This window comes from Copadichromis virginalis, unplaced genomic scaffold, assembly GCF_057382275.1.
Source record: "Copadichromis virginalis isolate Kocher_CV1m ecotype Utaka unplaced genomic scaffold, C_Virginalis_male_GT1.1 unmapped_scaffold_1, whole genome shotgun sequence".
In the NCBI taxonomy this organism is placed as follows: domain Eukaryota; kingdom Metazoa; phylum Chordata; class Actinopteri; order Cichliformes; family Cichlidae; genus Copadichromis; species Copadichromis virginalis.
Genome location: NW_028188589.1, coordinates 8,356,394 through 8,371,357, shown reverse-complemented (window position 1 = coordinate 8,371,357; position 14,964 = coordinate 8,356,394). Strand labels below are relative to the sequence as shown.

Here is a 14,964-nt window from a genome sequence, read left to right as displayed (position 1 = left end):
TCAGTGCTGCCTATGACAACGTGAGAGCATTCTCCACAAAACTGGCGCTCTGGAAAGCTCAGCTCTCTCAGACAAACCTTTGCCATTTCCCAGCATGCAAGGCACTCGTGGATGCAGGCACACCATTCAGTGCTGACGAGTATGTTGATGTCATTTTGAGGCTACAGGAGGAATTTGATCACAGATTTGCTGACTTCAAGACACACAGAGCCACCTTTCACATTTTTGCGGACCCCTTCTCCTTTGATGTGCAAGATGCCCCTTCTGTGCTTCAAATGGAGCTCATTGAGCTGCAGTGCAACTCTGAACTCAAAGCAAAGTTCAGGGAGGTGAGTGGAAAAGCAGACAAGCTTGGACAATTTTTGAGAGAATTGAGCCCTAGTTTCCCTCGGCTTTCCCGAATGTTCAAGTGGACCATGTGCCTTTTTGGTAGCACATACTTGTGCCAAAAGCTCTTCTCCACTTTGAACTTCAATAAGTCCAAGTACAGGTCCAGACTTACGGATGATCATCTTCAAGACATACTGAGGGTCGCAACTGCTTCCTCCCTCAGGCCAAATCTGGTTCGGCTATGCGAGAGGAAACGCTGCCAGGTCTCTAGCAGCAAGGAGTAGGCAAGAGAAGCCATGTTCAGAAGAACAGTTCATTTTCTCCAGTGTTCCATTCATGTTCAGAAGAAGGTTATAGAACTGTTAATACAGACATTTCAATCTAAACACAGCAGATATAGAAGACTGAAAGAAACACACAAGTTCACTGACTAAAAATATCTTATTATTATTTTATTTATGTATTACAGATTGATTTATTTTCTTATTAATTCTTAATTTGTTTATTTATTTTTGAGAAGATTGGAATTTTTTAACCATGCCTTTCTTGTGGAAAACCTAATGCGGCCCAGCCTCACCCAGACTCTGCCTGCAGCGGCCCCCAGCTAAATTGAGTTTGAGACCCCTGTCCTACACCATAAATCAGTAAGAGAGGGTACGACCTCTCTCATGGCCCCAAGTGGTGTGTGCATGCCAGAGCACTCTGGAAGGCACACAGAGTCTTTACAGACTACTCAGGATCAAACCTCTATCATTATGCAATCGATTATACAACTCTAAGCATATATGAGTAAATATTTCTAAGCATAAATGACAATCAACAATATAAACCTTACAGCTGGTTTTAATAACAGAATTCATTTGTTTCTCAAACGAGAAAGAGCTATCGAGAAACACTCCTAAATCTTTAGTTCTTAACTTTTCCAGTGGGCCAAGGTCAACATTATCTGCTAATGCTAAATAGGCTGCCGTTATTAACTAATGCTAATTTGACATGAATTAGCATTATGCACTAATGCTAACACTTACTTTTTTTAAAAATGTGAGTAGCTAATGCTAACACTATTTCCCTTAACTTTATAACAATGTGAACGGCTAATGCTAACACTCTTTTTCCTAGCATTATAACATCTGAGCTGCTAATGCTAAGTAGGCTGCCATTAGCACCTACGTCTAATTTAAGGCAAATACGCATTAGAACCTAATGCTCATATCGTTTTCCTTTGCTTTATAACAATGTGAGCAGCTACTGCTAAATAGCATTAGCTAATAACAGCAGTCTAATTTAATGCAAGTTAGCCTCATTTGCATTACAACGATGTGAGGAGTTAACGCTAAGTATGCTGCCATTAGTGGCTAATTCTAATTAGGGGTGAATAAATATTACCAGCTAATGCTAATATCGTATTCTCTTCCCTTTTAACAATGTGAGCAGCTAGTGCTAGGTAGGCTGATGCTAGCAGCTAATGCTAAAGCTAATTTAATGTGAATTAGCATCACATTAGTGAGGAGTTAATGCTAAGTAGACTGCCATTAGCAGGTAATGCTAATTTTAGGTGAATAGGAATTGGCAGATAATGCTAATACCATATTTTCTTGCTTTATAACAATGTGACCAGCTAATGCTATGTAGGTTGCCGTTATTAGCTAATACTAATTTGAGGTGAATTAGCATTATCCCCTTATGCTAACAATGTTTTTTCTTACTTTTTAACAATACAAGTAGCTAATGTGAACACTTTTTTTTTTTTATTGAATTCTAATTTTTCCCTTGCGATGTGAAGAGTAAATGCTAAATAGGATGCCATTAGTGGCTAATTCTAATTTTAGGCTACGTTCACACTGCAGGTCTTAATGCTCAATTCCGATTTTTTGATCAAATCCGATTTTTTTGTCTGCTCGTTCACACTACAAATAAAATGCGACAGCAAACGCTCTCTAGTGTGAATGCTCAAAGCGGCCCGCATGCGCAAAAGAAGATGTCACACACAACGCGCTCTGTTTAGACCCAGAGCAACAGTATTGTTTGACTGATGGCCCTTAATATAAAGACTTCGGTCTTCACGTTTCCCAATTTTTGCTTTAAGTTATTTTGTTATTTACATAATAATGTAAATAACCTAATAATGATCCTTATTGCCGTTTAAGAGAGGAGCGGTGCTTCAAAGGATAGCTGTAGATTTCTGTCAGAATCTGCAGATTATACAGTACAAATAAAATGTTTACGTTGTCTTCCCAACAGTTTCACTGACATCTACACTGGATGGCCAGGAAGCGTTCGCGATGTCTTCTCTGGCGCTGATAATTGGCTTCAGTCTTGTGTCGGTGACGTAAAAGGCGGATTTAATGCGACTTGACCGTTCAAACAGCAGTCGCTTTCTAAAACATCGGATATGTATCGGATTCAGTACCACATACGAAAGTGACCCAGATCGGATTTGAAAATATCGGATTTGCGCCGTTCACACTGTCATAGCATGATCGGATATGGGTCGCATAGGGTCAAAAAATCGGATTTGATGCGCTTTCGCCTGCAGTGTGAACGTAGCCTAAGATGAGAAAGCATTAGAAGCTAATGCTAATACCATATTTTCTTGCTTTATATCAATATTAGTAGGTAATGCTAAGTACGTAGCCATTATTAGCTAAAGCTAATTTAGGTGAATTAGCATTATCCACTAATGCTAACACTGTTTTTGACAACTCTTTTCCCTTGCATTATAACAATATGAGCAGCTAATGCTAAGAAGGCTGCCATTATTAGGTAATGCTAATTATTATGTGTGTTAGCATTATCCGCTGCTGCTAGCAATGTTTTATCTTACCTTTTAACAATATCAGCAGCTAATGCTAACACTACTTTAATTTCAGTTAAACCTACTTAGCATTAATTAACTTCATTTAGCATTAAGAAGTTTTTGCTATAGGCTACCATTAGTGGCTAATGCTAATTTTAGGTAAATAGAAATTGGCAGCTAATGCTAATACCATATTTTCTTGCCTTATAACAATGTGACCAGCTAATGCTAAGCAGGTGCCATTATTAGCTAATACTAATTTGAGATGAATTAGCATTATCCGCTTATGCTAACAATGTTTTTTCTTACTTTTTAACAATACGCCATTAGTGGCTAATTCTAATTTTAGATGAAAAAGGATTAACAGCTAATGCTCATACTGTTTGCTTTGTAAGCATGACAGCAGCTAATGATATGAAGTCTACCGTTATTAACTAATGCTAATTTGATGAGAATTAGCATTATCCGATAATGGTAACTCTTTTCCCCTGCATTATAACAATGTCAGGAGTTAATGCTAAGTAGACTGCCATTAGGGGCTAACTCTAATTAGGGGTGAATAATTATTAGCAGCTAATACTAATACCGTTTTCTCTTTTTCCTTATAACAACTTGAGCAGCTAATGCTAATTTGATGCGAATTAGCATTATATTAGTGAGCAGTTAATGCTAAGTAGGCTGCCATTATTAACTAATACTACGTTGACGTGAATTAGCATTATGCGCTACTGCTAATACTGTTTTCTCTTACTTATTAAAAATGATAGTAGCTAATACTAATACTCTTTTCCGTTGGGTAACAACAAAGTGAGGAATTAATGCTAAGTTGGCTGCTTTTAGCGGCTTATTCTAATTAGGGGTGAATAATTATTAGCAGCAAATGCTAATACCGTTTTCTCTTTCCTTATAACAATATGAGCAGTTAATGCTAATTTGATGTAAATTAGCATTATATTAGTGAGGAGTTAATGCTAAGTAGGCTGCCATTAGCAGCTAAAGGTAATTTGAGGTGAATAAGCACTAGTAGCTAATGCCAATACCCTTTTCTCTTGTGTTATAATGATGTGAAACGTTAATATTGTTCTCAAACAACAGAATGAGATGAAATATTGATTCTAATAGGGCTCATAAACAGCATTAGCTTAGCAGCATTAGCTTATCAGAGTCTCCATCATGGTCACACAAATCCTTAGCGGAGCAAAGTGGCCTACTTAGCAATAGCTGCTGTAGAAAGCAAAGGGAAAACAGTATTAGCATTAGCTGCTAAATGTGCACTTGAGAACAAATCTATTGTGAATTCAGCCGTGAATGTAGTGTTTCCAGTAAGCTTCCATTTCCAAATGTTAGCTGCTCCTGTCTGCCTCTTTGTCACACACACAGACTGAAATGATTCACAGCCTTGTTTCATCCTTCTGTCAGTGTCACTGACTGTCACTGTGACTGTGGACATACAGCATGGGAAACACACACATGGCTGATACTTGTATCTAAAGTTACAAAATGTTGTCTCTGTCCAAATATTACCTAACTGTAAGTCTACTTTTAATGAAACTCTCAACATGACTTATCAGTTATCATTAATGTTCCTGCAAACAGACTCCTTGAAGACCCCCTACATAAATATCCATGTACTATCCAGCTAGACTAGTGTGTCTGTCCCTGAAAATATTCCTGCATGTGTGATTGTTCATGTCTCATCTGCAGGAAACAAACAGGAAGTGAGTGAAAGACACAGGAAATGATTCCAGCTCTTCCTCCTATATCAGACATTCTCTCCATACCTGAGAGTGTCCAGTCTCCAGCCTGGATCCTTCAGTCCAGCCGACAGAAGCTTCATTCCTGAGGGACCTGGATGATTGTAGCTCAGGTCCAGCTCTCTCAGATGGGAGGGGTTGGAGGTCAGAGCTGAGGCCAGAGAAGTACAGCCTTCCTCTGTGATCAGACAGCCTGACAGACTGCAGACACACAAAACAACAATCCATCTGTTATCCATCTCTATAGCAGCATAACTAAGTGATGGTTCAGGGTCACCTGATCCAGCTCTAACTATAAGTTTTATCAAAAAGGAAAGTTTGAAGCTGATCGTCAAAGTAGAGAGGGTGTCTGTCTCCTGAACTCAAACTGGGAGCTGCTTCCACACCCAGTCCAACATAGCCAGGCTTTCTTTGCTGCTTTGACAAAACCTCAAATCCCAGTCAGAGATGGTGAGCATCATCACAGTGATGATCATTTCTCTGTTAACCCAGGCTTTCTGCTTCAGGATCTGTGCACGCTCACAGAACAAGGAGACCTTTAAACATCATTTCACTAAATGGATGGACTGAGCTCAGCCTACAGATGAACTGGATAAATAAAGATTTGACCTCAGTGTGCTCAGTGTTCCTGTCTATTCCTAACATATTCCTAACATGATAGCTGCACTTTAGAGCTCTAAAACTGGAACTGACACATATTTAAACTCCACATGTTACTCAGTACATTCAGTTCTGACACTCGCCCACAGTCCAACAAAGGAAACATGGAGATCACATCAGTTTGTCACCAAAGTCTAATTATTCCAGAGGGCAGTGTTGATACAACTAAAGTTATTTTTAAGCAAAGTTGAGTTTTTTATTGTCGCAGTACTTCATGTCTGAAGTATCACTTAAATGCATTACACGCTGTTGATGGCAGCAAACAAACCACCCAAACAAACAGAGGTGGGAGGCTTGGGCAGACTACGTAGGATCAGCTTGTGGGAGGAGTCAGGATAAAACCAAATAAAGACAAGCTAACAAACACCACAGTGAAGTGAGTAGCTACAAACTGCAGGCCGATTAGTGTTGTTGAAGAAGTCGGTCTGAGGAACGTTCTTAGGATCAACAAATGACGGCATGTATGAGCCTCCCTCAAGACGCACCATCACAAGAAGAACACATGAGCTGTAGAAAAAGGAGAGACTATGAAAGCCACGGCGTTACAACGTGCACCAGCTGTTGGTCTCTCTGGAGACTACTGGGCGTGGCTGGGTAACCATGGTTACTTGGGAGTTACAGTACATGATATTAATGAAGACTGGGAGCTGCGTTCTATAGCAAACAATTTGTTATGAGGTAATCAGCTGATCTTAGTTTAACCGGAAGCCCTTCACAATAATTGCAATGCCTTTATTTTGTACAACTACCATCAGTTCGTCTGTACTGATGGTAACTTAAAGTCACACTAATGTCGTTTAGTTTCTATAGTTTATGTAGTGGAAGTATACTACAGTACCCTGATCACTGATAGGACAGATTTATGTAGATATACACCTTTGTGTTTAACATTACTGCATTATAGTACTGTGATCTTTGTCCTTATATATGGCTATATTAGCTATACTGATGTACGTACATATAACTGGATATGTAACTTATCTATTCATCTTATTTGTCATGTATTTGTATTGTGTACTTCCTTTTTGTAAGAAACCACACACATGATCACAGCCGCAAGAATCAATCAGTGAAAGAATAAAGTGTCTCAAACCAAACCTTAAGCTCTTTATTCCACATGCTGGGATCATTTGGCCTTCAGTGGTGTTCTGGCTGACACACCGGAGTGACCAGAGTGCTAAAGAGTGAATCGGACACACCAGTGTCATCTCTGATATCTCCACTACATTTAATCGTCCTTCAGCTTGTGGCTGCCGTTAGCTGGTCTGCTAGTTAGCTGATTTGCTATTTAGCCGGTGTGCTAGTTAGCTGGTGTGCTAGTTAGCCGGTTCGCTAGTCAGCTGGTGTGCTGACCAGCGAACCAGTAGGTTACAAGATGAGCTTGTCTGTCTGATGAGCCAGCTCTCTCTGTCTTGGTCATTTTGTCCTTGGGCAAAACCTAACCTACCACTACAACTGTAGCTTACCTCCACCAGTGTGTGAATGTGAGAGTGAATGAATACAGGGAGTGCAGAATTGTTAGGCAAATGAGTATTTTGTCCACATCATCCTCTTCATGCATGTTGTCTTACTCCAAGCTGTATAGGCTCGAAAGCCTACTACCAATTAAGCATATTAGGTGATGTGCATCTCTGTAATGAGAAGGGGTGTGGTCTAATGACATCAACACCCTATATCAGGTGTGCATAATTATTAGGTAACGTCCTTTCCTTTGGCAAAATGGGTCAAAAGAAGGACTTGACAGGCTCAGAAAAGTCAAAAACAGTGAGATATCTTGCAGAGGGATGCAGCAGTCTCAAAATTGCAAAGCTTCTGAAGCGTGATCATCGAACAATCAAGCGTTTCATTCAAAATAGTCAACAGGGTCGCAAGAAGCGTGTGGAAAAACCAAGGAGCCAAATAACTGCCCATGAACTGAGAAAAGTCAAGCGTGCAGCTGCCAAGATGCCACTTGCCACCAGTTTGGCCATATTTCAGAGCTGCAACATCACTGGAGTGCCCAAAAGCACAAGGTGTGCAATACTCAGAGACATGGCCAAGGTAAGAAAGGCTGAAAGACGACCACCACTGAACAAGACACACAAGCTGAAACGTCAAGACTGGGCCAAGAAATATCTCAAGACTGGTTTTTCTAAGGTTTTATGGACTGATGAAATGAGAGTGAGTCTTGATGGGCCAGATGGATGGGCCCGTGGCTGGATTGGTAAAGGGCAGAGAGCTCCAGTCCCACTCAGACACCAGCAAGGTGGAGGTGGAGTACTGGTTTGGGCTGGTATCATCAAAGATGAGCTTGTGGGGCCTTTTCGGGTTGAGGATGGAGTCAAGCTCAACTCCCAGTCCTACTGCCAGTTTCTGGAAGACACCTTCTTCAAGCAGTGGTACAGGAAGAAGTCTGCATCCTTCAAGAAAAACATGATTTTCATGCAGGACAATGCTCCATCACACGCGTCCAAGTACTCCACAGCGTGGCTGGCAAGAAAGGGTATAAAAGAAGAAAAACTAATGACATGGCCTCCTTGTTCACCTGATCTGAACCCCATTGAGAACCTGTGGTCCATCATCAAATGTGAGATTTACAAGGAGGGAAAACAGTACACCTCTCTGAACAGTGTCTGGGAGGCTGTGGTTGCTGCTGCACGCAATGTTGATGGTGAACAGATCAAAACACTGACAGGATCCATGGATGGCAGGCTTTTGAGTGTCCTTGCAAAGAAAGGTGGCTATATTGGTCGCTGATTTGTTTTTGTTTTGTTTTTGAATGTCAGAAATGTATATTTGTGAATGTGGAGATGTTATATTGGTGTCACTGGTAAAAATAAATAAATGAAATGGGTATATATTTGTTTTTTGTTAAGTTGCCTAATAATTCTGCACAGTAATAGTCACCTGCGCACACAGATATCCCCCTAAAATAGCTCAAACTACAAACAAACTAAAAACTACTTCCAAAAACATTCAGCTTTGATATTAATGAGTTTTTTGGGTTCATTGAGAACATGGTTGTTGTTCAATAATAAAATTATTCCTCAAAAATACAACTTGCCTAATAATTCTGCACTCCCTGTAGTGGGATTGTAAAGGGTCTTTGAGGGTCTCGAAAAGCGCTATATAAATGCAATCCATTATTATTATTAAGAGCATCTTTAGGCCTGACTGTGCTCATCCTTCCTCCAACCTCTCCTTACCAAAGATAACAACTACATCAGTATTAGCTCAATAACAATTTCTGCAATTCAATTGTGGACATTCATTTTTAAACCTTGTGTAAAACGATAAAACCTCAAAGTCTGAGCATTATTCTTTGTGCAAACAGCTCTTGCAGGTTCCCCCGGACTTAGGTTATTTTTATTATTTAATTACTTTCCTTTAAGCAGCTGTTCAGGCTACTAAACTCATCCCAGAAATAACAAGTGACACCATTAATAGTAGAGGTGGGAATCACCATACAACTCGCGATACGATATTATCACAATACTTAACGCACGATACGATATTATTGCGATTTTTTAAAATATTTTGCGATATTTAAATTCTGCACATAAAGGTAAACTTTATCAATATTCATTTTATCTAATATCAAAGTCTCACACTCAGTCTTTCTCTCATTTCAGTCAGTTTTATTGTTGACAAACTGAACGGTTTGTATTACAGTCTAGTCCAACTTAACTGAATGCAACCATCTGGTACAATTACAGCTATTCTGAACTATGCAATTTATGAAAACTATGCAGCCCCTTCAGCAACTGAAGAATTTGAAAGTAAATTTAAAAAAATATATAATTTTACATTAAATAAAAAAGTTTCAAACTTAATTAAAATTAAACATGTCTTAAATTAAAATAAGTAAACTGTCATGTTTATTGCTGCCAAAAAAAAAGTTAAACACATTTGGACAGTGAAGGAATGTCAGGATTGTTGCTCAGAAAAAGGATCAACATGCTCTGAAGTCAACATGCTCTGACTCCAGAGCATGTTGACTTCAGAGAAAAAATTGTTTGTAACAAAATATCGATTTCTGCTGTCCCTGTATCGATACATTATTAGCAAACAAAATATCACGATACTACACAGTATCGATTTTTTCCCCCACCCCTAATTAATAGTGGAGCTAACTTTAACAGGTGAAACTGATTTGACCTATAAGGCTACTGCAGTTACTTCTTATCAGGTTTAGTAGGGAAGACATCTGGATGAGGTAGTTAGTAGTATGTAGTTAGTACCGGGCGACTCCCCTCCCCCACATCGGCACCAGAACCCTGTATTTTCTACAGGGTAAGACTGCCTGTTTTATCAAACTATGGCCATTACTACTGTGATCATTTGCAGCCCAGTGTGCCGCTCTCTCTGCTGGGATGAACCACTGGAGCTCACCCAGTCATCCCTTTCTTTCTCTCAAGAAGAAGTGAAATAAATATATTTATTATGTTACGAGTCTAATATTCTTTAAATCAAACTGTAATGAATAAATCAAGCAAGAAGATTTGGTGGCTCCACGTGTTGTAGAAGAAAAGATAAACATCTCATTTTGAGAAATCAGCCTTTAAAATTAAGTACTGTGAATAAAAAACAAACAGCGAGCCAATCAGCAGTCGCCAATATCCTCCTAATTTCATTCACAAAGAAATCAAATATATATATTATGGGCCCAAAGGAGCCTAAATCTTTAAATTAGGCAGTGCATGAAGTATTTTTTTAAATAAACAGAGACATGACTATAACAACTTTTAGTAATTCAGAGTCCAATTATCCACTCAAATGTAAATAAAAGTTCACTTGACAGCTGTAAAAGTTACCTGTTTATACAATAATATAAATCACATTTCAAATGATCATCTGTGGAAAAGTTTGAATCCTGACCTGAGAGTTTCCACTGCACACTGTGAACTCTTTAGTCCAGCGGACAGAAGCTTCACTCCTGAATCCTGCAGGTCAGAGTTACTCAGGTCCAGCTCTCTCAGACTGGAGGACTGGGAGCTGAGGACTGAGCACAGAGCTTCACAGCTTCTCTCTGACAGGTTACAGCCACTCAGTCTGAAAAATAAAAGACAATCTATAAAACAAGTACTCATGTAGAGTTTGTTAATACATTTCACAACATTAAATGTTGACTTTCTATTTTTAAAGGAAACATAAACATACTAAGATACAACATCATATGTATGAACTTTAATTAATAATTCTAAAAACTAAATGTTTTCTGATCTGACCTTAGAGTATTCAGTTTACAGTTTAAACGTTGTAGTCCAGCAGACAGAAGCTTCACTCCTGAATCCTGCAGCTTTCTGATACTCAGGTCCAGCTCTGTCAGACTAGAGGACTGCGAGCTGAGAACTGAGGACAGAGCTTCACAGTTTTCCTCTGAGAGTTCACAGATGTTAAGTCTGAAGATAAAAACATGAATAAAGATTGTTGTTAAAGTGTAATCAAGGTGCAATAGCTTATTGTCTTGTGCTGAGCAGGTTAGTAAAACTTCTGTTTAACTTTGAAATTAATAAAAATGCTATGAAACAAGGATAACTGGATAAAGACATAAACAAAAACAAACATCAAACACATAAACAAACAGAACTAAACAGAATACAAATTGATCTGACCTCAGAACATTCAGTTTGGCATGTGGACTCTCCACTGCAGCAGACAGAAGCTTTACTGCTGAAGCCTTCAGGCTGTTGGTACTCAGGTCCAGCTCTCTCAGACTACAGGACTGGGAGCTGACCACTGACAGCAAATTTTCACAGCCTTTCTCTGAGACGTTACAGCTGCTCAGTCTGTGAGAGAAAGGAAAAAAAACAAAAAACAAAAAAAAACAATATATGTGATCAAATTAAATTTGTTTATATGTTGAACCCTTTTTTTAAAAAATTTATTTAAACCTATGAGACTATGAGTGCTACCAGTCCAGTGCACATGATTGGTACCTTGATGGTACCTTGCTCAGGGGTACCACAAGGTAACTATTCGGTGGATTCGACCCCTGACCTTATGATCATGGGGAGACCACTCTGCCTACTGAGCTAATAATTCTGTGTACACTGTCATACAATATTAACTAAAACAATTATTTTAGAAAATTTTAGTAATTCAATAATCATGCTCATTACCTGTGTATTGTGAATAACACTTGATTTTAAACACTAGCTGTATAAAACTCTTCCTGTTAAAGGTGTGTATAAAGGAGATGAGCTGAAATGCAGACTTCATGGAGAATGTTTGCTGTCAGCATATATCAAAGACAAAGCAGAGATCCATCCAGTCTCTTCCACTAAGCCCACAGAGGGACAGACAACCACTCTCACTCACACCTGCATGAAGTTTAGATCACCAGGTAACCTAACTGCATGTCTGTGGACAGTGGGAAGAAACTGTAGAGGACCCAGAGTGAACCCACTGTAATTCTGTGATAACACTGGTTATGGAAGCCTTACAGTTACATATGGTTACTGACAAGAAACACGACCTTAGAGGCAATTTCAGTAATGAAGACCGAGTTTCTCCCTCCATACAGGATGAAAACATGACAGCACAGCAGAGATTTATATTTAAAAAGGGAGGGTGTGCACTGAAAGTGAGATACAAACTTGAACTTAAATTATGAACATCAGAAAAAGATGTAGGTGAAGTCTGGCAGGTGAAGTTTGTGCTTTAGAATAAAACAACCAAACTCCTGGAGTTGGAGACAAATGAACAAGCTGAGGATAATAAACCTGTCAGAGGGGCTGAAGCATCAGAGCTCATGTTCTTATAGGCTGGGTCTGGATTGTCCTTTGATAAGAGTTACAGAACAAAGTGTGTTTTAGAAATGCTGGAGTGAAACATTAAAACTACCATATATTTACCGAGTGACTGATGATCATTTAATTTACTATTTTAAAAAAATGTTACAGTGCTCTTTGAACTCAGCATTTCAGATTTATTTCCCATGATTTTAACAATGAAGCGATGACAACATGTTTACTTACAGAGCTTTGTTGGAGGCTTTGACCACTGGCAGCATTCTCAGAAGAGCCTCCTCTGAAGCAGAGTATTTCTTGAAGTCAAACTCATCCAGATCTTCTTCTGATGACAGTAAGATGAAGGTCAGAGCTGAGCACTGAGCAGGAGACAGTTTACCTGTGGAGAGACTTCCTGAAGTCCTGTATTGTTGGATCTCCTCCACTAGAGAACGATCATTCAGTTCATTCAGACAGTGGATCAGATTGATGCTTTTCTCTGCAGACAGATTCTTACTGAGCTTCTCCTTGATGTACTGGACTGTTTCCTGATTGGTCAGTGAGCTACTTCCTGTCTGTGTCATCAGGGCTCGTAGGAGAGTCTGATTGGTCTGCAGGGAAAGACCCAGGAGGAAGCGGAGGAACAAGTCCAGGTGTCCATTTGGACTCTGTAAGGCCTTGTTCACAGCACTCTGGTAGAAGTGTTTCTTTGCAGATTCTCCTGTTTCAGACTTCTGGGAGGTTGTTTGTTGTTGTTCCAGCAGATTGAGTCCAGAGTTGATGAAGGTCAGATGGACATGAAGAGCAGCCAGAAACTCCTGAACACTCAGATGGATGAAGCAGAACACCTTGTCCTGGTACAGTCCTCTCTCCTCTTTAAAGATCTGTGTGAACACTCCTGAGTACACTGAGGCTGCTCTGATATCGATGCCACACTCTGTCAGGTCTGATTCATAGAAGATCAGGTTTCCTTTCTGCAGCTGATCAAAAGCCAGTTTTCCCAGAGACTCCATCATCTTCCTGCTCTCAGGACTCCAGTGTGGATCTGTCTCAGCTCCTCCATCATACTTGACCTTCTTCACTTTGGCCTGAACCACCAGGAAGTGGATGTACATCTCAGTCAGGGTGTTGGGCAGCTCTCCTCCCTCTCTGGTTTCCAGCACATCCTCCAGAACTGTAGCAGTGATCCAGCAGAAGACTGGGATGTGACACATGATGTGGAGGCTTCGTGATGTCTTGATGTGGGAGATGATGCTGCTGGCCTGCTCCTCATCTCTGAATCTCTTCCTGAAGTACTCCTCCTTCTGTGGGTCAGTGAACCCTCTGACCTCTGTCACCATGCCAACACAGTCAGGAGGGATCTGATTGGCTGCTGCAGGTCGTGTGGTTATCCAGAGGCGAGCAGAGGGAAGCAGTTTCCCCCTGATGAGGTTTATCAGCAGCACATCCACTGAGGTGGACTTTCTAGGGTCAGTTAGGATTGTAGTTTTGTGGAAGTCCAGAGGAAGTCGACACTCATCCAGACCATCAAAGATGAACACAACCTGGAAGTCTTCAAAGCTGCAGATTCCTGCTTCTTTGGTTTCAGTAAAGAAGTGATGAACAAGTCCCACCAAGCTGAACTTTTCCTCTTTCAGCACATTCAGCTCTCTGAAAGTGAATGGAAATATGAACTGGATGTCCTGGTTGGCTTTGTCTTCAGCCCAGTCCAGGCTGTATTTCTGTGTTAAGACTGTTTTCCCAATGCCAGCCACTCCCTTTGTCAGCACTGTTCTGATTGGTTCATCTCTTCCAGGTGAGGCTTTAAAGATGTCTTCTTGTCTGATGGTTGTTTCTGGTCTGTCTGGTTTCCTGGATGCTGTTTCAATCTGTCTGACCTCATGTTCATCATTGACCTCTGCAGTCCCTCCCTCTGTGATGTAGAGCTCTGTGTAGATCTGATTCAGGAGGGTTGGGCTTCCTGCTTTAGCGATGCCCTCAAACACACACTGGAACTTCTTCTTCAGGGTGGATTTAAGGTTACGATGACAAACTGGAGCTTGAAGTTCTGAATGAGAAGAAAAATAAACACTCAATTCCAAAAAGAACTAATCTTTAAAACATGTTGCTCCATCTTCCATCTCTGGAAAATGTTCATTTATCCAGCAGCTTAAATCTTTAGATAAATCCTCTTACTGCTCTGCAGACGGTCAGCCAGCTCCTCCTGCTTCATTCTCCTCAGGAAGTCCACTGTGATCTTCACAAACACCTCTCTGCTGCTGCTCCTCTGACTCTCTAAGCATTCTGGGTAACCTGGACTCAGAACCTTCTGGATCTCCTTCAGCTCGTTCTTCACAAAAGTGATGATGTTGTCCTCCAGCAGCTGGAACAGAATATTTATGAATGAGCCAATGAGACTGAAATCATGGAGCCAAACATCAGATCCATGTTGGACACACTGACGATCCACTGGTCTACAAAGAGCAGCATGGAGATGACTGTGAACAGAACAGATGTAACAGTAGTTGTTGTACATGTACAGACCATAAATATGGAGTCCAGCTGTGTTTGATGCTGCTGGGCAGACTGACCACTGGGAACCTCTGAGCTCTGCTGCTCCACTCTGTGGAGGAACCATGAAGGATTAGATCAACACAGGATAAAGATCCAGGAGTTTCTGCTCAAATAACTTCATCTGAATCAAGTCTGTCAAGCTTTAAACTCTCAGATTGTG

At 40.3% G+C, this 14,964-nt stretch overlaps 1 protein-coding gene across 1 annotated transcript; it reads right to left on the bottom strand.

The window, feature by feature from the left end:
- Nucleotides 1-4,791: 4,791 nt before the first annotated feature.
- On the bottom strand, nucleotides 4,792-14,278 carry LOC146679748 (protein NLRC3-like; the record flags this gene model as incomplete). Its single annotated transcript, XM_085450175.1, has 5 exons — nucleotides 4,792-5,082; nucleotides 10,399-10,572; nucleotides 10,749-10,922; nucleotides 11,136-11,309; nucleotides 12,501-14,278. Coding segments are annotated over 5 exons (2,493 nt in total), but the record flags the coding sequence as incomplete, so codon positions are not given.
- Between the last annotated feature and the right edge of the window lie 686 nt (nucleotides 14,279-14,964).